Source organism: Limulus polyphemus, unplaced genomic scaffold (assembly GCF_000517525.1).
Source record: "Limulus polyphemus unplaced genomic scaffold, Limulus_polyphemus-2.1.2 Scaffold703, whole genome shotgun sequence".
Classification (NCBI taxonomy): Eukaryota; Metazoa; Arthropoda; class Merostomata; order Xiphosura; family Limulidae; genus Limulus; species Limulus polyphemus.
The window spans coordinates 158,946-184,104 of NW_013666313.1; the positions used below are offsets into that span (position 1 = coordinate 158,946).

At 33.3% G+C, this 25,159-nt stretch overlaps 1 protein-coding gene across 1 annotated transcript in view; it reads left to right on the forward strand.

Annotated features, from left to right (window-relative positions):
* The first annotated feature begins 315 nt into the window (after positions 1-315).
* LOC106460077 (B-cell lymphoma/leukemia 11A-like) overlaps positions 316-25,159 on the forward strand; it is a 129,280-nt gene continuing 104,436 nt past the window's right edge. The window contains exon 1 of the mRNA XM_022386696.1: positions 316-391. Within this exon, the coding sequence (XP_022242404.1) occupies positions 316-391 (76 nt within the window). The remainder of the gene's footprint in view (positions 392-25,159) is intronic.

Below are 25,159 nucleotides of genomic sequence, written 5' to 3' on the forward strand. Positions count from 1 at the left end.
GTTTTCCCAGGCTTTGGTGCGCTATTGTTTGAAACTATAGCGTATTTGTTTTGTAATATGTTAGAAACTACTATTATTGACAATCGATGATCAGTGTTTTATACATACTATGGGGATTGATACGTGATACTAAAACGATTTTGGAGCCTTACCACATCATTACAGTCCATTTCGCCACATATGGTCATGCTCTATCTTACGATAGTCCTGCAATGTAATTCTTATTGCAAAAGGCATCGTTTTAAGGCTGTCATGTCAAAAGCACACCACTACTCCTTCCATGCTTTCTATGATATAGATATATAGTGTACGAAGATGACGGTTTCTCACCGTCCATTGCAACGATACGATCCTCATAAATCTATAGATGCTGCATCTCGCGACTTTACTGGTAAGTCTTCATATGGAATAGCAAGAATACATATTTTAATTTGATCTTCTTAAAGTATGTGAGTGTTGAACGGATATGTCGTGGAAGCAACTTGTGTGCACATGACTTGTGTCACTCTTTTTAGCGGAGATTCTTTTCATAATGTTGCGTATTGTTTTCAGAGACGCGTTGGCTTTTGCCATTGACCTTTGTGTTCATGGATTTTCACCTGTTGCAAGACGTCGTTTAACTTACCACAGTTGGTATACCATTTGCTACAATTCTCTTTCTGGATGTTCTTTGTTATCCAGATTGATCCATATTCCTTTGTTTTTCACAGCCATTAAGTACAAATGTTATCTCTGTCTTGTAAATTCTAAATCGTCGATCTCAACACATCTGAGTATGTGAATATTTTGCTTAGGAAAGGACTGTTACAAAAGTGAATAATTTTCAACAGTATCACAATATCTACGATATCCCAATCCATATCAAAATGTAGTTTTAATATATTCGTTCCAACGCTACTTTATATCGGTTGTGGTTACCACATGGTTTGCTGATTTGCATATTTAAAATCGATTTAGTATAACGTATCAACCCTCTGTATAGGTTGGGAAGTAGTTACTAAACGAGAAGAAAATCTGGAAAGTTGGGCCAATTTTATACTCGAATTAATATTTTTTATCGAATAATTGTAGTCAAGGACCCAGCTAAATAAAAGTCACAAATATTTCCAAATAGCATTTGTTAAATTCCACACTGACGATTTGTAATTAAATTATATTTTATATGTAAGTACGCTTACAAAAACATGTATAGCCACTGTTAACTAACTGTGCAGAAATCGTTTAACCACCCTATATAATAATAATAAATATAAAATCCCAAATTTTCAGCTTTGTACAGTATGATTTCATCACGCTTACCTGTTCATCTACATGTTCGTAGACTTGGAATCCCCCATTCCCCCAATATACTGTACTTCTATAATGTGTGCTGGCTATGTATTTTACTGGTATGTCAACAAGTATTGAATTACCAGGTGTTTCACCACTCCTGTTTGGCTGTTCATAAGTATCAAAGTCCGGTATAAAACATTACTGATTGATTGAAATTATTCTAGGCATCAGATAAGCTCGTGTGTGTTCTTATGAGACTGACATGCACTAAAGAACTGTTCAATCTGCTTTGCACTGACAAAATAACTCATCGAAAGCATGTCATTATTAAATATATCACTGATGGCACAGATATACCAGTTTTAATGCACATATTAAGTACCGTGACACACCTTAATTTAACTTTTCCAGTCTCACTTGTTGTTGTTATTCTTTCTTCTTTTTTTAATGAGATCAAAGTTATCGTTTCTCCTTTACAAGTTATTATCTCTAATGGTTTGGAAAATATACTAAAACGTCTTTCCGTGAACAACTAATTCAAAATTATTAAGATACAGTTAATTTACTACAGACTATTTTCTGTAAATATGTATATATATATCCTTTTCAACATATACAAGGTGATTTAAGATAGAATATACTATTGGTAAATTTCAAAATATATTTGTGGATAATCTAACGATTTGTTTCATTTGATGTCTAATTCGGTTGACTTAGAATGGCTAGGGATTTGTTAATTTTTTTAAGGTTATAACATTTGCTTACAGTGCTCATTAAAGGATGCCCTTGGTAACACCAATTTTGTTCTTCTTGAAAAAATGCATTTTACAATTCTCACGAGAGCAAGTGCTGAAGTCTGTTAGATAAACTTGTAAAAATTGAGGACAACATTTCTCTTTGTATCGCGAAAGATTAATCAACTATTTGGACTTTGAGCTACTAACCTCAAGGATTATCATTGTGATTTCCTTGGATCTCCTAGCTTCTGACCACAAGGTTTATCATTGTAATTTCCATGGATCTTTGAGCCTCTGACCACAAGGATTATCATTGTCATTTCTTTGGGTTATTGAGCTTCTGACCACAAGGGTTATCATTGTCATTTCCTTGGGTCTTTGAGCTTCTGATCACAAGGATTATCATTTTAATTTCCATGGGTCTTTGAGCTTCTGATCACAAGAATTATCATCGTGACTTTCATGTACAGTTTAAAGTGTTTTAAAATATCTTGTTAGTTTACACGACAAAAGTTATAGATTGGTATCTTACCTAGTCAAAACACCACCATAATTCAATACTCTTTAATCGTTAGAAGTCTGAATTTTCTTGCGATATGATGCATAATATCAGATAGTTCGGGTTAGTTTCGATAATCTGTGGGATACTTTAATGTTCTTATTCAGTTAGCTCACTTCAGAATTGCTAACACTATTCTGTTGTAAGAGATGTAAACAACTTATGGTGCTTTATCATTCTTAATAATGCCCCAGTTAGACAAAAGCATTTCATTGTCATTTACACTGTTCAAACATCAGTTGATAGTATCCAGCGTGACCATTATTAGAATGATACTTAAAGGTAGCTGATGAACGAAGAATTCCTGTTTCATTAATGTGGGAAGTACGTTATTTTCATCGTTTCAATCAGAATTAAAAATAATATTCCCCGTATTTATTATATTCTCTAATGTTACACTGGCGTGTAAAAAGCTTTAATAATTATTTGTATCTGAAGTTGTATGTGCATGACAACTGTATTTAGGTGAATTTAGCCGAAAGCTATAACATTTATTGATTTTCACAAATTAATTGTTAAATATCCAACAGCAGTTCGTAGAAATGTAGGTCCATAAATATTATTTTGTATACTATGCTATTTTTTGTTACAGTAATCTCTTTTTTAATTAAAATGTGATACGGTAGCAAACAGGAAGATAAGGAAGAGGTCAGTGAGAAAGAAAAAACAAAATATTATTAAGGGAATAAAATGTTCCAGAGAAAATACGGAATAAAATAACGAGGTCAGAAGAGGCGGAGATAATAAAAAAACCATGCATGTAGAATAACATGGAGATTTACCAAATAACTGAATGAGCAATGACAAGTTTGCCCTTTTAATGTGTAAGTTATTAATGATAAATTGGTATTGTGATATAAACGTAGTTTTCTAGGACGGAAATAGCGATAAAAATGTAAAATAAAAGTAGTTCGGAGTTTCCATATTTTGTACATTCTTTTGTATTAAATATTACTGTCTACAAGAATTTAATTACTTTGCCAGTAGCGTTATTGCTTGTTACATGAACGACTGCTGAACGTGTTCTAGGAAGACTTCAGGAAATGTTCAAGTACTCGTGTATCACTTAAACGTTTACTTTTCTAGCCCTTTATTTGTAATATCCTGACCACAATAGTTGAAAAGATGAATCTAAAGAAGGCACACATTTTTATAACTATCATTTGTTAACCCATGCCAAATTATTATATGATTTTCAAAAAGAGTGCAGTGGATCATCCCGAACTTCCTGTGGTGGAAACATTAAGAGAAGAAGCTTGGGAGGGGGCGGGAGGTTATTTCCAGTCGGACGTGTGTGGGAAGTGTAAATTGATCTGACCATATGCCCCGGTTTATGCGTGGAATGTTGTACTCACGGTCTTGGGAGGCATTCCCTTGCTCCTCTTTTCTGCGATACATTTTTTTAAACCTTCAGGCAAGAGGCCAGATGCACTTTAATGGACCAACGTGAACCTACAGTTACAGAATGTTTCGGCCGACTTTAACAGGGACTTACGTGCCAAAGTGAAGCATAGGACGAACCATGGGTGACGACGTCTGTTATCTTGAGCCACAAGCCCTCTGGCCCTTGAAGTCAATTTTTTTCTTAAATATCTCTCTTCCACTCCTCGCTTATCTTTTTCTATATAATGTACAATGGTAGTTAAGAATTTATTTTCCAGACGGTCACTTTTGATATGTGTTCTCCAAATTACCAGCTTCGACCAATGCTTCTCTGATATGATAATTATCACATATGATCTTCAACCTCCCCTCGTCCCATCTGAATATACTTTTATATCTTTAAGTTTCTTGTACTCCAAAACACCCTTTCATGCATTTTATTAACTTATTGCACTACCTGGACAAAAATATATTTTGACATGATTTAGGAATCACCTCTACGTTTTGCTGATAGCATCACATTTGACAAGTGTTAGCAAAAGTGTTATTTCAGACCCTATATTATGTAAAACAAGTAGCAGCTTCACAAAACATGTGTTTTAGAGCACACTTGATATACACGAAAAATCCAAGGAACGTCACTTATACGTAGAGATTTTGAATATTTGAAAATATTATCGTTTATAGATTTAAAGAGTTGTGAGAGAAAAGTTTACAATGGCAGACCAAAAGTGTACAAATATCGTGGCTTCCATGTCTTTGTTCTCTCCATATGTTTCTAGACATCTTTTAGTGTGTAGGTCAGTGTGATGTGAAGGTCATTTTAATATTGCTACTTTAGTTTTTATTATACTTTCAAAAACAGTTCACCAGTTCTCGACAGTTTATTCAGTTTCGGTTTAAAGAGTTTAATAGTCAAAGACCCCTTTATATGTAAAACTTAGCCAATGACCTTAAGCTACTCGCTTTTTACCGGAATTTTACTATAATCTATCATCAGAATGTTAGAAACTTCTACGTATCTTGGTAAACTGTGCTCCTTGACTTGATCTGTCAGTCTTCTGGAAGTACATGCTATATATGCTCTAGAGCACTCGGAGCATTTATATATGCAGATAACGTTCGAGCGGTTTGATTTTCCTAGTTTATATACACACGTTGGAAATGTTGAAATGTATTATCATAATAATGATACCATGGAAACATAGCTTTATGATATCTTCATAAACGTTCAACAATTTACTGTATCAGTCATGAGTTTTAAGTGCTATAATAGTTCATAATATCGATCACAACTTGATAACCGTTCAATGGATCATTATGGCAATTATAAGTTTAGAATTCGATCGATCTCAGCTTGAGAGTGAACTGCTTCTAGTGCATGACAATCTGCTTATTATTTTATGATAAAGTTTCACTCGTGTTTGGGAGGGGATTAAAACTGATAAACAGAATACTCATATGCTATCCAAAATGTAACATTTCTTTATTGTTTCTAGTATAAAACAACTTTACAATTGAGTTTAATTTCTCTGTGCAGTCTCAGTTTTACGTTTTAATAGTCTTGGAGATGTTTACTTTGCATTTTCTGTCTGTTTAATATCTCTAATAAAAAACCGACAGGTACTCTGTTTTCCGTTTTTGTCTATTATAACATTACTGCTCGTATTTTACATTTCTTCGCCTTATCGTTACTGTTTCTAGTATAACACAGCTTTGCTGATTACAGTTGAATTTAATCTCTGTTTACAGTATAATTTTGAAGTTTTAAGACTCGTGATGGTATTAAATGTTTTTCTATCTGTTTAGTATCTCCAGTTCACGAAAACAGCAGGTAATGTATTTTCCTTCTCTGTGTCATAATGTTTCTCTGCCTTTATCAATGTGGGAAAAACCTGGAACAGTAAGTGAACAATCAAGATTTTGTAGTGAATTAGAATTATGTTTATGTTTAGAATTTCTACCGTGCTAGTGTCTTTTCAGCTGTCAGTGACGAAACGAGCAGACTTTGGGATAAAACCAAATCTATAAGAACCTATGTATCAATTAAAAAGACATCTTGGGTCTTGCAAATGGTGTACGCCTGGTCCCTGAATGTTTGGTCACAAAAATGTTTGTTTGTACGTATACGTAGAGTAAGACAGTTGTGGCTATGTATAAGGTAAAAGATGATGCTCAAAGAGTAGTTAAGGTCATAAAACTAGTTAAAATATACTTAAAGGAATTAAATGGAAAATTTATATCATATTTGAACTTAAGCTATCGCAAAATAACGTTTGATAAGGTGCTTATCATAAGTGCTGGAATAATGTTGTCTGATACCCAAGGAGTTGAAAGTTGAAACGATGTGCGTGTGTATATATAATGTAAACATAAACATTATCTAAACAGTTAAGTTGATATTTACATCAAACAGAAGGACTGTGTAACAAACAGCAAGACCAAACATATAACGAGATAGAACATATTTATAACATAAAACTTTAACCAAACCAAACTCACCAGGATACAGGCTATAATATGAAATATAAAATGTGTCCTGGTTTTTGGAGGTAACTTCGGAAGTAAGACACATCTCCAAAATCCAAGACACATCTTATATTCCATATTATAGCCTGTGCCCTGGCGACTTTGTTTAGGTTGACAGTGTTTTGGTTATTGGCTTGTTTTATATTATAAATTTCTGTATATAGTGAAATTGTATGTTTGTCTGCCCGCTAACTCCTCGGACACTACTTGACCAATCACCACCAAGCTTGGCATGATGACTGCTACGATCCACAGACATAACATGAAGGGGTAAAATTCCCACCAGGTTCCCACAAAAACTAATTTTTAGCATTTAATTCAGTTCCTGTTTTGATGTTGTGCTCCTTTTGGTAATACTCAACACAACACTATACACCGTCCCTTAGCAACAAAACTATCACGATATTGTTGTTAGGCCAACAAAGTTTATATTGTACATGTTAAGTTGGGCTTTATTTTTATTTTTGTTTGCTTTTGATAACTTTGCTGACATAAAAGCAAACGGTCTAATTAATAAACTTATTACTAAGTTAGTTCCAGTCAATCAATCAAACAAGTACATTACTATTCCAGACAAATGTGGTAACTTACTAAAAGATGCAGAAGGGCTAAAGCAATTAGTAATGGATGTGTAAAAGAGCAATTCCTCCACCTCGAAATGATACTGTTCATGACATAAATGATCTATTATTGGAAAAAATTCCAGGACAGGAATTCACCTACAGATCAACTGACAACGTTTCAGATACAAATGATATTGTAAATTCCCCAAGTGAATTCCTTAATTCTCTTGAACCTCCAGGGATGCCAGGTCACATTATGAAATTAAAGAATGGTTCACCAATAATGTTGTTGAGAAACCTTGATCCTTCAAAATTATGTAATGGCACAAGTTTACTTGTTAAGACTTTATTGCCACATGTTATTGAAGCAACTAGTCATACCAAATGTGAAGATGCCTTCATTCCAATAATTCTTTTGCTACCATGTGCTTACCCCTAAAGGCTCCAATTCCCAGTTACAATTTGTTTTGTAATGTCAATTAACAAGGTCAAAATTTAAAATTGCTGGATTGTTCCTAAATCAGCCTTGCTTTTCACATGGGCAATTCTATGTGTTCAAGGGCTGGATCTCATCAAAATCTGTTTATATTGTCAGAAGAGGGAACAACATTCAATGTGGTATATCAAGAGGCTTTAATTGAGATTGTGTAATTTTTGTTTTCAAAATCAAAGGTTTAGATAAAAACTAAAATGTTATGAAAATTGAATTTTTTTTAAATGTTCTTAAAAGTAATTTCATTGTGTTTTTAAATGCCAGTTTCAAGTAATTTGGACACCTGTGCAAGAAACGGGTAATTCAGCTAGTATGTTATATATACATATGTATATAAGGTAGTGAATAGTTTTTCAGTACGGTACAGATCAAATATTTAAGAGTAGCGTATTTCAGAATAACTTGATAAGTACTAAATTCAATGTAAGCGCACGTCTAAAGTGGACTCTTTAGACATTAATAACAGTTCTGAATATAACGTTACAGGTAGAGTTACAAGTCAAAAATTAAAATAAAAATAAAAGGTAACCTTAAAGGGATAAAGACATATATGAACGTAATAGTTTTAACCATTAGCTATCGTTTCAGATAATCTTAAATAAACAGTATTTCTAGTTATAACTTTTTATTTCGGTTGGGCTCCCAGTGACTCAGCGCTATGTCTGCGGACTTATAACGCTAAAAACCGGGTTTCGATGCTTGTGGTGGACAGAGCAAAGACAGCCATTGTGTAGCTTTGTGCTTAATAACAAACTTTATTTTCGACGATTTTTTTTCAATGCCGTAGAAAAGGAGGACAATATGATTGAAATGAATGAATTTTTATAATTAGTAAATTTAATATTGATATAATATTAAAATCTAAACTTCAAATCTCTTTCAAAAATCGAAGGTTATAAACTTTTACTGCACCATTAATTGCGAAAGACAACTGTAAGTAAAAGTTTTCTACATGGCACATCAATATTAACGTGGATAACTTTTGTTTATGTGTTATACTTTTATCAACGTCTTATGTTGTTCTTTTTTGTGTGATAAGTTACACAAAGATGCGGAAAGCAGATTCTAGTTCTGCTCAACAAAGGTAAAAATCTTGGATATGGATTACAAAACTTAATGCCTCTCGTATAGATAAATTCCTAAGATAGTATTGATACTTAAGTTATACTATGCTTATTACAAATGTTATTAATAAATTCTTATTATTAGTCGAGAATATAAAAATAGACGAAAATGTGTGAATACTGTTACGAAGTTTGTCAAAATTTAATATTGCACATGATCATGCTGACTGCTGATTAGAAGTGTTGTACGTTTGTTGGGTACTAGGTACTTAACACTAGCAGTTAGAAGCTTAGAACGTAAGTTCAGAATATGGTGCTTGTGTTCTTTGCTGTGTTTTTTTTGGACGAAAATATCAACCAAGTTTCATAAGTGGTTGCAAACCTTCACCAGACCCTCAATAGCTTATGTTTGCTTTATTACTTATACTTACACATTCGTATAAACTTTCGTACTGTATTAAGTGTGCATGTGAAATATTAATAATATCGATACTAAAGCTCATTCTTCTCTACTTTTAAATATTTTCTTATAATATTATATATCAAATCCAGTGGTTTCTTTCAATGCAAAATACACAGCTGACTTAGTAAAATTAAATGATAAATAATGGAACCTCAGGCAAAGATAGTTTTAGGCCAAGTAAAAAAATCAAAATTTGTTTAGCGTCCGGAGTTTTCGAAAAAAGGAAGGAGAAGGTCCTTTTTTTTTTCTTTATTAAATGACCTCTTTGAAAGAAAGTTTGCACCATTTTTTCATGTTTGTTGCTTGTTTTCAAAGAGTTCATGTCCATTTCATCAAAACGATACATAATTTATGACAAATAAAGAAAAGGGATCAAAATGAATCAACTGTATTCATGTCATTTTTTATTCAGAAGTCTTCTTTTGTTTCTTTGTATGATCGAAAAATGATAATTCAAAAAAGGAAAAAAAATCGCCCAAAAAGTGGGAGGAGGCGGCTGCAAACTGCGGAGTGGGCGGGGAAGTTAAGAATATATTGTTTTGTTTTTTCACATGGCCATATTTCTATCTTTATTTACAAGTTGTCCGAGAATATTTATTATTGCAACAGTTAGTACTTTGAATAATGAAGAAACCAAGGTTAAATGTTTGTGTTGCTGGTATTGTTAGACTTGTGTGTATTGTTACAATCGAGAGGAGTTTTTAGCACCAGTTAAAGTTCATGCTCTCCTCCTTCGAATTATAGACTCTTATTATAGCTTTAGATACATTTATTTCCATTACTGCTCTGACTTTATACATTGGTTATCAGGAGATACTTCAATTGCGATGCTTAATATTTCGAACAATTCAATCATTGCTTGAAGAAATTATTTAAATATGACAGTCAATGTTCCTCGATGGTTCATTGGTACGTCTCTGGACTTATGGCGCTAAAAATCGCCAATAGTCATATTCATAACGACAGTAAAAACATATAACACCACTGTTACCATAAATAATTTCATACATCACAGGACAATTCCTGAAATAAATTCACAGTCTAACATGTCAACATCCAAGGTGCACTTGCTTCCAAGAAACACGAGATTGTAAAGATCATAAAAAACAACAACAAGCCAGATATATTTGTTAAATCAGAAATTATGTTTAACAAGAATAATACATTAAAAACACCAGAGTATTCAATGATTAGAAATGATGGAATAAAAAAACAGGGCAACAATAGAGGAATAGCTCTATTGTATAAATCTACTCTATCAGTGAGCGATTTAACACCAAAAACCTCAAATGAATGTATAGCCATTAATATATCCTTAACCAATAATAAGCGTATAAGGGTAGCAGGCGTATACTGCTCATCCAGTAAAACCATAAATAAAGAATTACTAAAAACTATTTTCATACATAATGAAACTATATATTTATAGGTAATTCTATTATCAAACACCAAAACTTCAGATGAGGGATACAAACATAAATGGAAGATAATTACGATTTCTTAATAATTCAGATATAGTTATATTGAATGATGCTACTTCGATGCATACTTCCTATACACATAATAGCAGTGATATACCAGACTTATGCTTAAGTTCGCATGATATGAGCCATAAGTATTTAACGTTTGATGTAAGACATGATCTAGTAGTGATCATCTGGTGTATTTTCAATCACACCCTCCATCATAACAAGCCTATCAAATCCGGGAAATGTAATTGTGAAAAGGCTAATTGAAATGATTATACAACAAATTTAGACAAATTAGTGCCAAATATATACCCACAGTGCGGCGAGTCCATCTTAAATAGATGCATAGTGTCAAACAATCACTGAATGCCTAAACAAAGCCACACATAAACCTATACCAAAACACGATTACTCGACACATGATTATTACCAATGATCGAAAAACGACGACAACTACTCAGACAATACATGGAAACAAGAGATCAAACAATCAAAACCCAAATCAACACTCCCAGAAACAATATAATAACAGCTAAAACAAGAACAATGGGTCTAATACTGCATCAAACTAAACGATAAAACAGATCCTAAACAATTCTGGTCACATCTGAAACGCTTCACAAACAGTGGAAATGCATCACAACATACCCAACACTTGGAATTAATAACAAACTAGCACATGCCAATAAAGACAAAACAGAAGCATTTAAACAACATTTCCAAAACACATTCAGACGCAGATATCAACATACACTGCTACAACCAAGTTAATGAACACGTAACACGAAACTGAAATATGTACAAACCATCATTCTTAACACATATAAATAGCGAAATATACAACGAAGACAACGATAAGAACCTTCAAGTAACAAAACAAATAACAATAATAGGAGCCATACAATCAATTAAAGTAACCAAAAACAAGCCTCCAGGAGAAGATGACATCCAAGTTATTATCCTCAAAAAAAAAGGTACTGATGTTATTGTCTGCACTAATAACATCACTTTTCAACTTATCACTAAACTCTGGATACATCCCAGTTTCTTGAAAGCAAGCGAATGTCTTAATGTTCTATATAGAAGGAAAGCCAGCCAATAAACTCAATGGCTACCTTCATATCACCCTGTTCCTGGAATAATAAAAAGTATAGACTATCTACATATTTGGAGATCACGTCAAAATTACCAGAAGTTCCAAATCGATTCATAAAATTCACGCAAACTGTTAGGTTAGCAATAAAGAATGCACTGTCGCTTGTTTTCTTGATATCGAGAAAGCATTCGAAACTGTATGGCAAACAGTCTAAGATGTCGTATGTCAGGAATGGATCTACCGTGAGGTATCACTGCCTGTCAAACTTTCTGGAAAATAGAAAATATAGAGTTAATGTAGAAGGCACCTTCTCTGAGTTTCACTCCTGAGGCAGGAGAGGTTATCCTTATTTTATTCACTTAAAGGTCGAATCACGGATATTCATCACAATTCGCCAATGATGTTGCAATGTGGAAACGTTTGGTTTGGTTTTGAGTTTCGCGCAAAGCTACACGAGAGCTATTTACGCTAGCCGTCCCTAATTTAGCAGTGAAAGGCTAAAGGGAATACAACTAGTCATCACCACCCACCGCCAACTCTTGGGCTACTTTTTTTACCAACGAATAGTGGGATTAATTTTCACATTATAGCTGATAAGTAAATAAAACAGTTAAAATTTCTACAAAAATGATATATTTCAGATTTAACCAATAAAAGTTAAAAACCAACTTTAAAAATATTTGTGTTTCTCTAGTGAAAATCTCACAAGTGTTGCAACAGAAAACAAACAAACTACGTCTACAAAGAAATATTTCAATAAAACCAACTCTGTGATGTAATGCTGTGATGATAGCTCATTTTAAAACTAAAATTTAATTCTTTTTCTCATGGATGGTGAACATTATTGAATTCAAAGTATGAATACATTGTTGTAGAACTGTCAGACAATTCCAGAAAAGACCTCAGGCCCAATAGTCTTCCGCAGGAATTATCAGTTATACCTGCCCGGAGGGCGGATATTTCTGCTAGTATATATAAGAAATAGACAAAAATTATGGCCACGTTTTGCTAGATACACCCCCTATAATTAATTTTAATAACAACGAGAGTATTGAATTGAAGTGTTCGCGATGTGAAGAACTTCCGAACAAAAACAAATAAGGAGAAAATATGTTCGACATGTAAATGTCACTTTAATTACCTCCGTGAACATGGCTTGAACGGGGTCAGGATACGTAACAGGAAAACCTGGCACAATCTCTGATCCTCTTCCAATAATTACATTAATATTATCCTGGAAAATGTTTGAAATTGTCAAGGGGGGAAACAAACCAACAAAACCTAAAGACCCATCAAGAATCGAACATGTCGACAAGTGGACCTGTCTTCGTCAGAGGTAAAAGCAGGAAAAGACAGGTCTATGTGTCGAAAGCTCTGGAGTTTTATCGTTTTTTTTATTTTCAAAAGGTAATTTAACAAATGTTTTAACGTTTGTTTTACTATCATGAATTTATTAGTCAATAATAGCTACACACATTTAATAAATAACAACCTTATCACATAAATGGTAATTCAATTGTAGAAAACTTAACAGTAAGTTACATGATCCAGTCTATATACAGACGTGTCAATTTGAGTGTGTGCAAACAGAGCAATAATCGAGAGGAAGCGGTCTACACAGAAAAAGAAATGCCTTCCGCCACACACTGATTATCTGGTGAGTTAGATCTGGTACTACATTGAAGATCCGTTTGAGCAAGGGCTTATTTTCGCTATTATCTTACACATCTGCTAGAAATCAATTATCATTGTTAACCGCTCTTCAATATCTTTTGGCTACGTTCGTTGGATAACTAACTATTAGTGTTCAGAGGTTTCTTTCTGCATGCAACTTCTATCAGGCCAGTTAACTGTAACACGCACACAAACAAATGTCTAAACATCGGTCAAAGTTAAAACTAAAATACCTGTGTATTCTACATTAACTGGGCAGTTTTTCTTCAAGATCACGTGGATAACACAGAATAAAGCTTAGTAATTAACATATTTTCATTTTGTATTGTGTTCGTCTATTTACAGACTATTCTAGAAGCACATTAAGTTCAAAATTTTGTATGCACATTTTTTTAAGCGTACTACTTTCCTCAGGATGTTGTAATAACCCTCTCTATTGCCTTAAAACAAATATAGTTTTCCTATACTGTAATCACTTTAGTGTTACATATTCAAACTTACATACCAAAACAAAATAAATTGAAAGCAAGAAGTTGTTTCTTTACTTTTGGATCAATTTGCTGTTGTTTTCTACTTTAAAAATATAGTAATAGAACTATTAACAACTTCCACAAACTTGTGATGATCTTGTACCCTTAATGCTGATTAGAATAATGTGAATAATTAACTGCCAATTACATTACACAGTTCACACACCAAATCAATGTAATGGTTAGACGTATGTGAACAATGTTTCGATATTACAAAACGTTATTCAAAGTGTAATAGTTTTAACTGTGAAACTTGGGTGAATAACAAAAACGCTCATTAATATAAACGTTTTGATTTCGTAAGCTCAAACTGGAAAACGGTTAAGACGTATAAATAATAAACTGCTTATACTTCTAACAAATAAACTGTTTATACTTTAACATATAAACTGTTTATACTTTAACATATAAACCGTTTATACTTCTAAAGTAAACCGTTTATACTTCTGAAGTTTATACTTCTAAAGTAAACAGTTTATACTTCTCGCAAATAAACCGTATATACTTTTAACAAATAAACCGTTTATTCTTCTAACAAATAGTAAAGACATTCAGGGTACCGAAATAGGATTGAATTACTTATCAACAGCTCTTCTCCTATTCTGTCAAATACAGTTGAAGGTGGATCTTTTGTTTTCTGTTCACAAATTATTTTTTTTAATTATTTTAGTTTACCATTCGTTATCAATTCGCCTGAAGACAAAAAAGTCATACATGTAACTAAATAATTGCATTATTCAACATGCCATGCGAGATCTAACTGTGTTTATCACTTTTCTCCAAATAGTCTAACAAAGCGTTATATAGCTCTCGATCCTTCTTTCTTAATTGAGGATCTAAATAAGATCTGCGTTGGAACTTTCAACAGTAATTGAAACTGGTCGTACACATTTTCTCACGGTGGATAAAATAATTAATAATTCGGTTTTAAGCATGAAAATAAGATAATTTTAAAGGTAACTAATTTTAAAGATGTTTACACACACTCCATAAAATTTAAACGCAGTATTCGTGACGTGAGTTTATATGAATGCAAATACAACTAAAAGAATAGAGCGCCACACATAAAATTACCTGCTATTGAGAGTAATAAACGTCCGCCACTGTCTTAGTAGTCAGTTTTGTGATGTTCAACAACAGTGGAGTTACGTGGCAACTTGGTGACATACAAAACCGTGGCCATTGATCAGAGCTAGTACCTGTAGATGCTGCAGTCTTAACGTGACAAGTGATTATTTTCCAAACTTCCCATCAAAATACTTGCTAACTGATGGTAGTGTAAGTCAAGTTGTTATCTTTCTGATCAGTATGTATTTGTTCTATAGGATAGTTTTCCAAGTGTAACTGTTGAATGCTTAGAAAAAGTTGCTTCTCTATGTGTCAGCTCTTAGTATTTTTAGATTAGTAAACTAAGAGTAACATTAAATAGGTTGCAGAATGTCTGCTTAATTTCTTGTTTTAACACCAAATGGCTTTCCTGCTTCTTTTACGAATTAATATACACTCTACGAAAAAAAAATCCTGTATGCTGAATCCGATTTTCTTCCTGATTTGTAAAAAAACCCTTACATTTATTGTTACGTAAAACTGAAATTTCGAGAAACTCTTCACACGCCTATAAGTATAACCAACGCGACGCGCCAAAAAACAAAAACAAAAGAGTATCTATTATTGGTTTGCTATAAACTTTGGAAGCTATAACTGTGATTAACACTTATTAATCGGGACTTCAGATATACTGACCATGAACGTTTATAAATTTCGAACATTAAAAATCATTCAAATTCAGTGGATTCACATCGGACATTTGTACTTTTACGAAAATATTACCTAACATCACCGGTAGGAAAAATCGGCGTGTGATCAGTAAAGACCACAGAACTAGTTAGCTCCCTATTAAATAATTTGTATCTACATCAATTCGAAATTAACTCGCTCATCGTGAACCATCGATAAGACATCAAGGAAGTTCCAGACTTAAAAGAAGACTTTATATTGGTAATAAGTTTGTAAAATATTTGTATATATATCTTTGTTTGTAATAACTGTTATTGTAAATTGTTTTGTTGTTTATATATTAAAACATATTTGTATTAAAAAAGAAACTGTGTGTATCAATCTTGTTGGCAGATATCATAAATTGGATACATATCGGCATTTATTTAACTACTGAATTTAAAGTATCATTTAGCTCGGTTTCAGACCATTCAAAATTGTAATACGTAACACATGATAGGAAAATAATATTATTTTCGAAATCTGCATAGTTGAATTATGGAAAATCCGTTATTAAAACCACAACAACTTTTATGAAGTTTAAATTCGCAGGCCTGTGTTATTACAGTTATGAAAAGACAAAACCACTGTTATAAAATAATGTTAATCATCTCTTTTAGTTTATTATTATTATGCAAATCAGACGCCGATAGTGAAGCACGTGACCTGAAATGTAAGTTATTGGTGTTTCAATCTATGCTATATACATTGTTCTTACACACTGTCGTCTCACTTGTCACTTGGAAGTAAACCATCGAACCTAAAAGTTCATGACCCAGCTTCAGACCTTAATTAAGAAATTTGGGTGTTTCACTTATATGGAGAGAAACTGAACGAATTAAAGCTGGCCAATCAGAGTGGGCTTTAGAAACTTTCTAAACTGTTTCAAAGTGTCGTTAGCATAATGTAGAACCGCTTTCAAATTACTGCTGTAGTTGCTTGGACACCCTTCACAACACAACCAGGCGATCCTTTGTCGCCAGTGTTATGTCTGTTCCGGAACATAATTTGATGTTTGCAGCCGAAAACGTCACCGTATCACTATATAAACGGTTTAAAATAGACTTCACAAAGGATGATCTGAAGGTCAAACACCGAATGAGGTGCATTTCGCTCATAGGAAGTCGCGTAACAGTTCGCTTGCAATGACGTCAAGACCAATGTCGAGTGAACCAGCTATATGTAGAGCATTGTTCTTTTTTCAAATAACTCACGTTTCATTCTGCAGTCAATAAGAGATTCATACTCATTTGAAAGAATCTGGAATCATACCTATGGTAATTTTCACGCTGGAATGCGGTGCATATGAAGAGATGGAAGTATGATGTGACATTAATAAGCGTTTGTGGATATGCCTACATTATGCACAGTGGAATGGAACCATTAATGCCGTAAAACTACACTGACTACATCTTAAGAATCTCTACTGCTACAGTTGGCCTAATGGAGGATTGATATCGCCAGTCCCACCTTGATAAACTGATCGGCACATTCTTTAAACAAGAAATGATTGATTGAATTCGAATATATGAACGAAAGCAAATACAAATGTGTAACAATATGTCAACCACAATATATTTGCCATAGCCAGTGTCGACGAGGCGTTTCGCCTAATATCAGAGCTCATCAGGCCGGCTGGGATGCCACAGACTTAATAGTGGTCTAGGCGCTATTTATACCATCAGTTGCATGAAAAATGAATGTAATGGAGTGAACTATATTAACTAAATGACGTGCAACTGTTATCAAGTTTTTATGTCATTACGAATCAGAATTACGGAAATTATTAGTAATACAATATTATTTAATTATTCTAACATCAATTATATTTATTTATTATTATGTATTTGAATTAACTTTACATAAAATTATCTGAAAATGATGGTATTAATTTCTAACAGCGATTTTTATTTGGCATAAATATTACATATTTCATCTACCCTTTGATTATATGTCTAGTATATATATATGCTACAACAACTGATAACACTATGTAAAACTGAGTGATTAGGCTGTAAACTGAGGATTAGTTATTAAAAGAAAAAGATATTTCAAATACGTAATGATAGAGCAGTTTTATGAAATGAAATAATGAAATCGGAATCTACGAAACGTTGTCGTTGATAAAAATGTTTATTCACTCTATTTACCAGTTTACACAGACATTTTTTTATTTTGCTGTTGTGAAACTCAACACTATGTTTCCATATTACTTAACTACCAACAGAAGTATGTTTTATTGGATGGTTGCTGATAAAGTTGTCTAAATGTTGTGCGTGTGTTGCGTTATCAGTGAAATCAATACACGTTTTGCTTATCTTGATTTTTTATATTCTTCCACCCAGCACTATTATTAATTTTTAATATTCTTCCACTCAGCAGTATTATTAAATTTTTGACATTCTTCCACCCAGCACTATTATTAAATTTCTGATATTCTTCCACTCAGCACTATTATTAAATTCTTGATATTCTTCCACCCTGCAGTGTTAATTGGAACACGAGTAAAGCAGCAACATTTAGTTAGTGTTGATGATAACATTCTAAGTATTGTTGAGTTCGGCATCTTGACAATTTAGTTTCTATTTACATATTTGTTTTGCCTAATCCAAATAAGTTATTTTATTTCAATTTTATTTTCGATAGTGATGTAAGCCTAGTACCACGTGGTCTTACCAATGTCAGGAGATGGTGAGTCTTTTGCAGTGGAAGTCTCATTTATCATAAAACTGGTTGCGTTTTATTGTTCTTTAAACTTGACATCATCAGTTCGATATGTTTCACCAAAATATTTTCCTCCATGAACATGTTTATTTTTATTATATGGTTAGTCGAGCTTGAAGTTATATATGCCAATTGAATTACAATCTTATCTATATTTTCCTACATGTTCTTTGTAACTTGTTGCTTAAGATTGAAAGTTAAGAAATGTTAACAGTAGTCGTCGGTTGTGGTTGGTTAGTTTTTAAGTTCTTGGATTGTACTTGAGGGCTTGATAGAAGACATAAGGTGTTACCATTAAGGATGAATACTTGGAAATTCTGGGTCTCAGATACGTTGGATTTTGTCACATAACACTACATTATACGTAGTTTTACTGGATAAACATGCGAGTATTGAAATTTTCAGTAGACTTCTATTACAGCAAGCTAAATTTCAATTCTTTAAGAAACTGATTACTTTTCTAATTTATTCATAGATTTTATCTTAGGTCTTCTAGAATTAAGGTGGGATGGTAAAAAAAAACTTGCAAATAGTCTCGGGAGTGGGGCAAGACCACTATCATGTTACGTACCTTACTATTTTTACTTTGTAAGTTATAAGATGTAGCATAGTCTAATTGTTAGCGTGCTGGGCTGCGGATTAAAAGGTTCTAGCTGCAATATGCTTCTTACCACGCCTCATACTTTCAATTTCAGGGGCATAGCGATATTCAGTGTTGCTATTCTGTTAAAGAGTAGCTGCAAAGATGATAAGTGCTGTTAACTGGTTACCTTCCCTTCCACCTTATGTCACAACCCCACGAGTTTGTGTCCATGTATAGCTGCTGTTCAAGTTGATCATTCTAAAAGTTAAAAACTTCAAAGATTTAAAAGTGCATATTTTTTTTAGCTAGACACGTAGAACTAAAGATGAAAACGAATAAACCTTCAAAATTAACTCAGTAAAACCAAATAATTACACCTGAAATACATGCGTTGTTTTTCACGTCAACACTACACCATACACCACCATTTGAAGAACACCAAAACATGTAAAACTAATTTAGGGCTGGTCCCTGTTTTTAATAAATTACTTATTGTGTAGTTATTTCAGCGTTGCACCCCTTTTAATTGTATTTATGTATGTATTGCACAAGTGCCTTTTTAAATTATTTGTAATTTAGTACTAGCCGTGAATTCAGTATCAAAGTATCCCCCGTCACATTCTGGCACGTTTTCATGCTATTATTTTATTTACCTAATCCATACAACTTGAAACTTTCGCCACTCCTGAACATTCTTTTTGACTACTTCATCCACTGGGAAGACTGCACTAACCTCAGCTTATCTCACTATCAAAACAGAAGGCAAAAATCTAGAAAAAAGTCCTCACTATAAAGTCCGAAATGAAGTTACAGTCAAAAACTCCCAGGAAGTTGTTGCCCACAAATAATGTACGTACATCTACTTTACTACTTACAACTCCTTAGAACAGAAAAGTAATCTGTAACACAAAGTTTGAGGAAAGTTGTTAAAACATTGTTGTAATACATGAACTATTGTTAATCACAGTAAGTACTCTAATACAGGAGCTATAAAGTGTTTATGAACTACATAAGTTTGCTCAGAAGCTGTTATAATCTTGATGACACGTGGTGTATAGTTGAAGAATGAGATTTCATATCATCGGTCATCAAAGTGAACCAACAGTAACCACTGGAACTACTATGGTCAGGTGACTACTTCCTTGATATTTTATGTTCCATAGGAGATAAGGAGGAGAGGGAGATCAAGAAGTATCATGTCACATGACCACCACAAGGAAACATTTTGTAACGTGAGCAGTCACATCTCTCTAGAACTTAAGGGCTAAAGCTGGTTGGTTAGTTGTTCACAGTTCTGAGCACCTGCGCTGCTAGTTCGCCGGAGTCATTCCAGAAGATCTTGGCCCGATGGCTGACCAAAAAAGGTGAATGGAACACTAACGTCAGGGCGTTGTCTTCCAGTTCAGAGGAATGTTTGCTTAACGTGGGCTACTCTTCTTCACTCCCCTTATAGCCTTTAGGTTATTGTCTGATAAAACTTGTTCAACCCCTAGGCATAACTGCCCCTGGTTAAGAAACGTCTTAAACATCTAAGCGCTGCATTGTTCATTATCCCTTTACTACTGCCTGATCATTGGCTTTTAGATCAAGACAAATGGTAGTGTGTTTTGCGGCAAAAAAAACAAACAAAAAAAAAACCGCAGGACACACTGAGTGATAGTTTAGGATATTCCACCTTCATTATCTCGGACTGTGGTAATCCAAAGTATCACATATTTTCAGTGGATGTGCTCAACTAGACTCTTTCTTCACATACTAAATTTCAAATAAATCCATTAAGAAATACCTGAGATATAACATCTCCAATTTTGGTTGAGTTTCTTCCTTTTTTTTCTCTTCGCACTAAAAGTATGGAAATTTTATTTGATACAAAAACATACTTAACTTTTATGGATTTTGTTTTCAAATATGGTGCACTAATAGATCTTTGCAACCTACAATTAGGAGTCTCATTTCGTGTAACTATAAACCACTTTGTGCAATGTTATACGACAAAATCCGCTCAAATTTAACGAAAAATATTCACGGAAGCTGTCGGTGTAGCGTTTTTATTACAGCTTCACTTAAGAGTTAAGGTGGACTGTTTTTAGTTTTTTCTCATTCGGATTAAAGACGGCTGATTTAGAGCAGTAAAACTATAAGGTGAATTGACGTGCAGATACATAAGTATTGATTAGGCCAAGCAAACTAGATCACTAGTTTCTAGCCCAAGTTTTCAAAAGAATCACACAGGTGGACAGTTATTATTGACTATTCATTGCCATCTTTTCAGTGCAAATTTAGTAAGTTTTATGAAATTATCCTAATTAAAGTGAGTTTAGCGTCACGTGATATTAGCTTAAGCAATTATCGTAAATAATGATGCTTTAGACCGCTGTACCAATTGCATGAGAGTGATCACAAGAGCCTGTTAATCTAAATTCCATGGCATTACTATAAATGAAGCTATTAACACTGTTTTAGAGAGGAGAAACTACCACCATATATTTTAAAAAATCTGGTTGGTTCTGTAAAGTAAAGGTTTGTTCTGAATAATAGAGTTGCGATCCTAAAGCTAATTTTGGCTTTTATCGTGTGTCACTTTCTTATTTGGCGTAATTTGTTGGTGTGTGTCATGATATCTAATCAAAAACACCTTAGGTGTGAAAAAATGTGCGGCTAAAAAAGGATTCAGCGTGCGACTTAAAGAAATGAAATCAAAATTGGCGGGCAAACTGGTTGTAATAACACTTATAGTTTTGAAAAGAACTTTACAGCAAATATTCATTCATTAGTTAGCCAGGCTGCGTATTTTACCCACCATCATGCCCAAGGTTGAACAAAAAATGCGGCCTGGCTAACTAATGAATAAATATTTGCTGTAAAATTATTATCAATTCCTTTAAGTCGCACGCTGAATAATTTTTTCTTGACGCACCTATTTTTCCAATCTAAGGTGTTTTTGATTAGATGTAACTATATATAAACATGACATGTAATAAATTCCTAGAAAAATTACTGTTATTCTACCTTAGACTATTCAGGGACCATTCATCATATAAATTATTTTAAGTTAAATCACAAGTGGTTTCAGTGTCAATAGCCCCTAGTGGATCATCGGTACATTTGACTAGAAGGAAAGCATCTAATCATCACCACCCACCGCCAACTTTTGGGCTACTCTTTTTACCAACGAATAGTGGGATTGACCGTCACATTACAACGACCCCACGGCTGAAAGGGCAAGCATGTTTGGTGGGATGAGGATTCGAACCCGCGACCCTTAGATTGCGATTCGAGCAGCCTAACCACCTGGCCATGCCGGGCCGTAACTATACATAAACATGACATGTAATAAATTCCGAGCAAACTTACTCTTATTCTACCTTAGACTATTCAGGGACCAGTTATTAATTATAAATTTAAGATGTACTCACCATATAAATTATTTTGAGTTAAATTATGAATGGTTTCAGTGTCAGTAGCCCCCAGTGGATCATTGGTACATTTGGTAACAGTAGTGAACCCAACACGTACAGCCTATTTTGTAGCTTTATGCTTAACAACAACAAACAAATAATGCCAGTAGAAAATTACTTTAATATTAATAATTCCTCCGTTTTATTAGTATGTATACGTACTTTATGAATTATTGCATATAAATTAAATGCAGTATCGCACCTCAAATATTTTATAAAATTATTCGGAAAATCAAAAGTAAACTTTATCAGTCAAAGCACTTATTGAAAACATCATCTAAACATCTCATATTTAACGAATACTTTGTAAGTCTGTGTACGAGGTTTTCTCTCTGTTATTATATCTTATTCAATTTTTACGTTCTATTTCCTTATTTACCCTAAACTCTTCAAACCAAATAAAAAACAAAAAATATGTGTCTCGAATATTGTTGTAAAGTGAGTTCTAGCAATAATCTGTAAATCCTTGTGTGCTTATACAGTATAAAGAACAGTTGTTTTTTTATTCTGCACTTGAACAAATTCAACGTTATTTAAAAAAAATAATGGCCATTCGGTTGGTACCCCATCTGTTGCAAGGTTGTTTTTGCATCAAGTTAAGTGACGAACGTTTTATTATGATTTTTCATGGTTTATACAAACGTCTCATCTTGTGTGAAGCCTTCTGGATAGTGCACACACAGTTAGTCTGATTTATTAGTTATAATGTGGTGTATTTACACCTTCTTAGGAAAACACATTAAAATAGCTATTGGAATAGAGATTAAATCGTATAACCGATGTACTTTACCGTTTCGTGAGGTTTATTTTCGCAGATACTCTTATTATTGAGATATGCATTTTTATTTTTTCCACATTATAGTTTATACTTTGTCTGTCTTTTATGTGCGACTTCTATTCGTTTTTTAGCTTCATTGTTTCAAAAATGTATTCACAAAAGGTAATCAGACGCTGTTATAATGCTTGCTTCCCTTTAGGTGTAAATATTAGCCTAAATGCTGGGTAATATTTAGAAATAAATAACTGAATACCTAAGAAAAGAAATTCCGATGCGAAAATCGTAATAATGATTAAAAGGTCCCTGGAGCTGTTAACTGGATAGAAGAGGTTCATGTTACTGCGAATACATTTATGTTTAGAATTTCTAAGTTTCTGGCTGACCTTACAGCAATCTTCATTTGCGAGAAGACCGAAAACTGTGATAGGTGTCGCCATCGTATTATGCAACAGGAAATCAATTCCTTCCAAACAAACAAATATGTATAGATACAGATTTTGTTAAACATAACTGTATTTTACTAAGCTTTAGCGTCATGGTTGTGTGTATACATGGGATACGTATCTTGTTTTAATACGTTTAGTCTTATTTTTTGTTGTTGCTGTATCACAAATATTCCATCTGTCTACTTCAGTTTTTGCTTTAGAATATTATTTACTATGGGTAGCAAGAAAGCCTAAATCACTCGCGAATTAAATTAATGTTCAAACATATCATTTATATGCATTTTTGCTTGCATAAAATGAGTATTTACATTATAATCAATGTGGCATAGTGGCTTCAATACCTCATACTTTCCTCATGTAGATGTTCATACAATAGTCATCAATATTATCAGATTTTCGATTTAGAATGTTATCTTTTTACAAGTTAATCTTGAGTTAAAATCATAGATAATCAAACATTTAGTTACTTACTCATGCTTTTTGAGCTATAATTTTTGTCAGCGAAATATTTATAATTTCAGCGCCATCTGATGAGAGACTGGATGAATATGTAATTACTGTTGCTGCGCAACGTCTACATGTCTTTTACCTCTTACTGAGTTAATGAGTGATGTATATTAAAGTTGTATGTTTACCGAAAAATTTTCTTTTTGAAAGATTTCGCAATTGACAAGAGCTGAATAACACGTGTACACGAAACGTTATCATAAAATCAAATAAACCACACTATCAATATCGTATTTTCGTCTGAAGGCAATATCGTCTGAAGGCATCGTGTGTGCACGTTTTACCAGTGTACAAGAAGGTAACGTCACATGTGCACGTCTGATTATGTACGAAAAGTTAACGTCACGTGCACGTTTGATTATTGTACAAGTAATTGAAAAAAACACGTGCATGTTGGATTGTGTACAAGAAGTTAACGAAATGTTGTTTTCCACTTAGCTTATTTTCCCCAATCAATACAAGAGTGTGCACCCTTAAAATAACCCACTAGAGTAAATTATGCATATCGTAAGGAAAAAAACACAGTTAATTGTTGCATAAATAATTTTTATCCAGTAAAATATTTTAAACAGATTAAAGCTAACACTTTCACATCAGGTTTGACAAATACCCAGGATAAGTTTGTTCTAACTAGATATTAATTTGAACACACACGCTAGTGGCAGGTTACCGTGCTCTCATCTCATGCTATAGTTATTTAATTCTTTTTCTAATTTCTTAAACACTAAAAGTAAAATAAAACCGCGTTTCTCGGTGATGGTATACTTATGTACAAATTAGCATGAGAAAAGCTACAATGATTAATAACACAAATTAAATACCTTAAGATGTTGATCTCAAAAACTTTTACAAATCTACTGCCAATCTTTATAGACTACTTTATACACAAAAATTAATGAGGTTTTGATATTTTTTAAAGTTTGACGAAAAAAAAAAGAAACACAGAAACAATACTGACGAAAGTTATTTATTACAAACATCACAGGTAAAGACTGTTTGTTTGTTTGTTATGGATTTCGCGCAAAGCTACACGAGAGCTATTTGCGCTAGCCGTC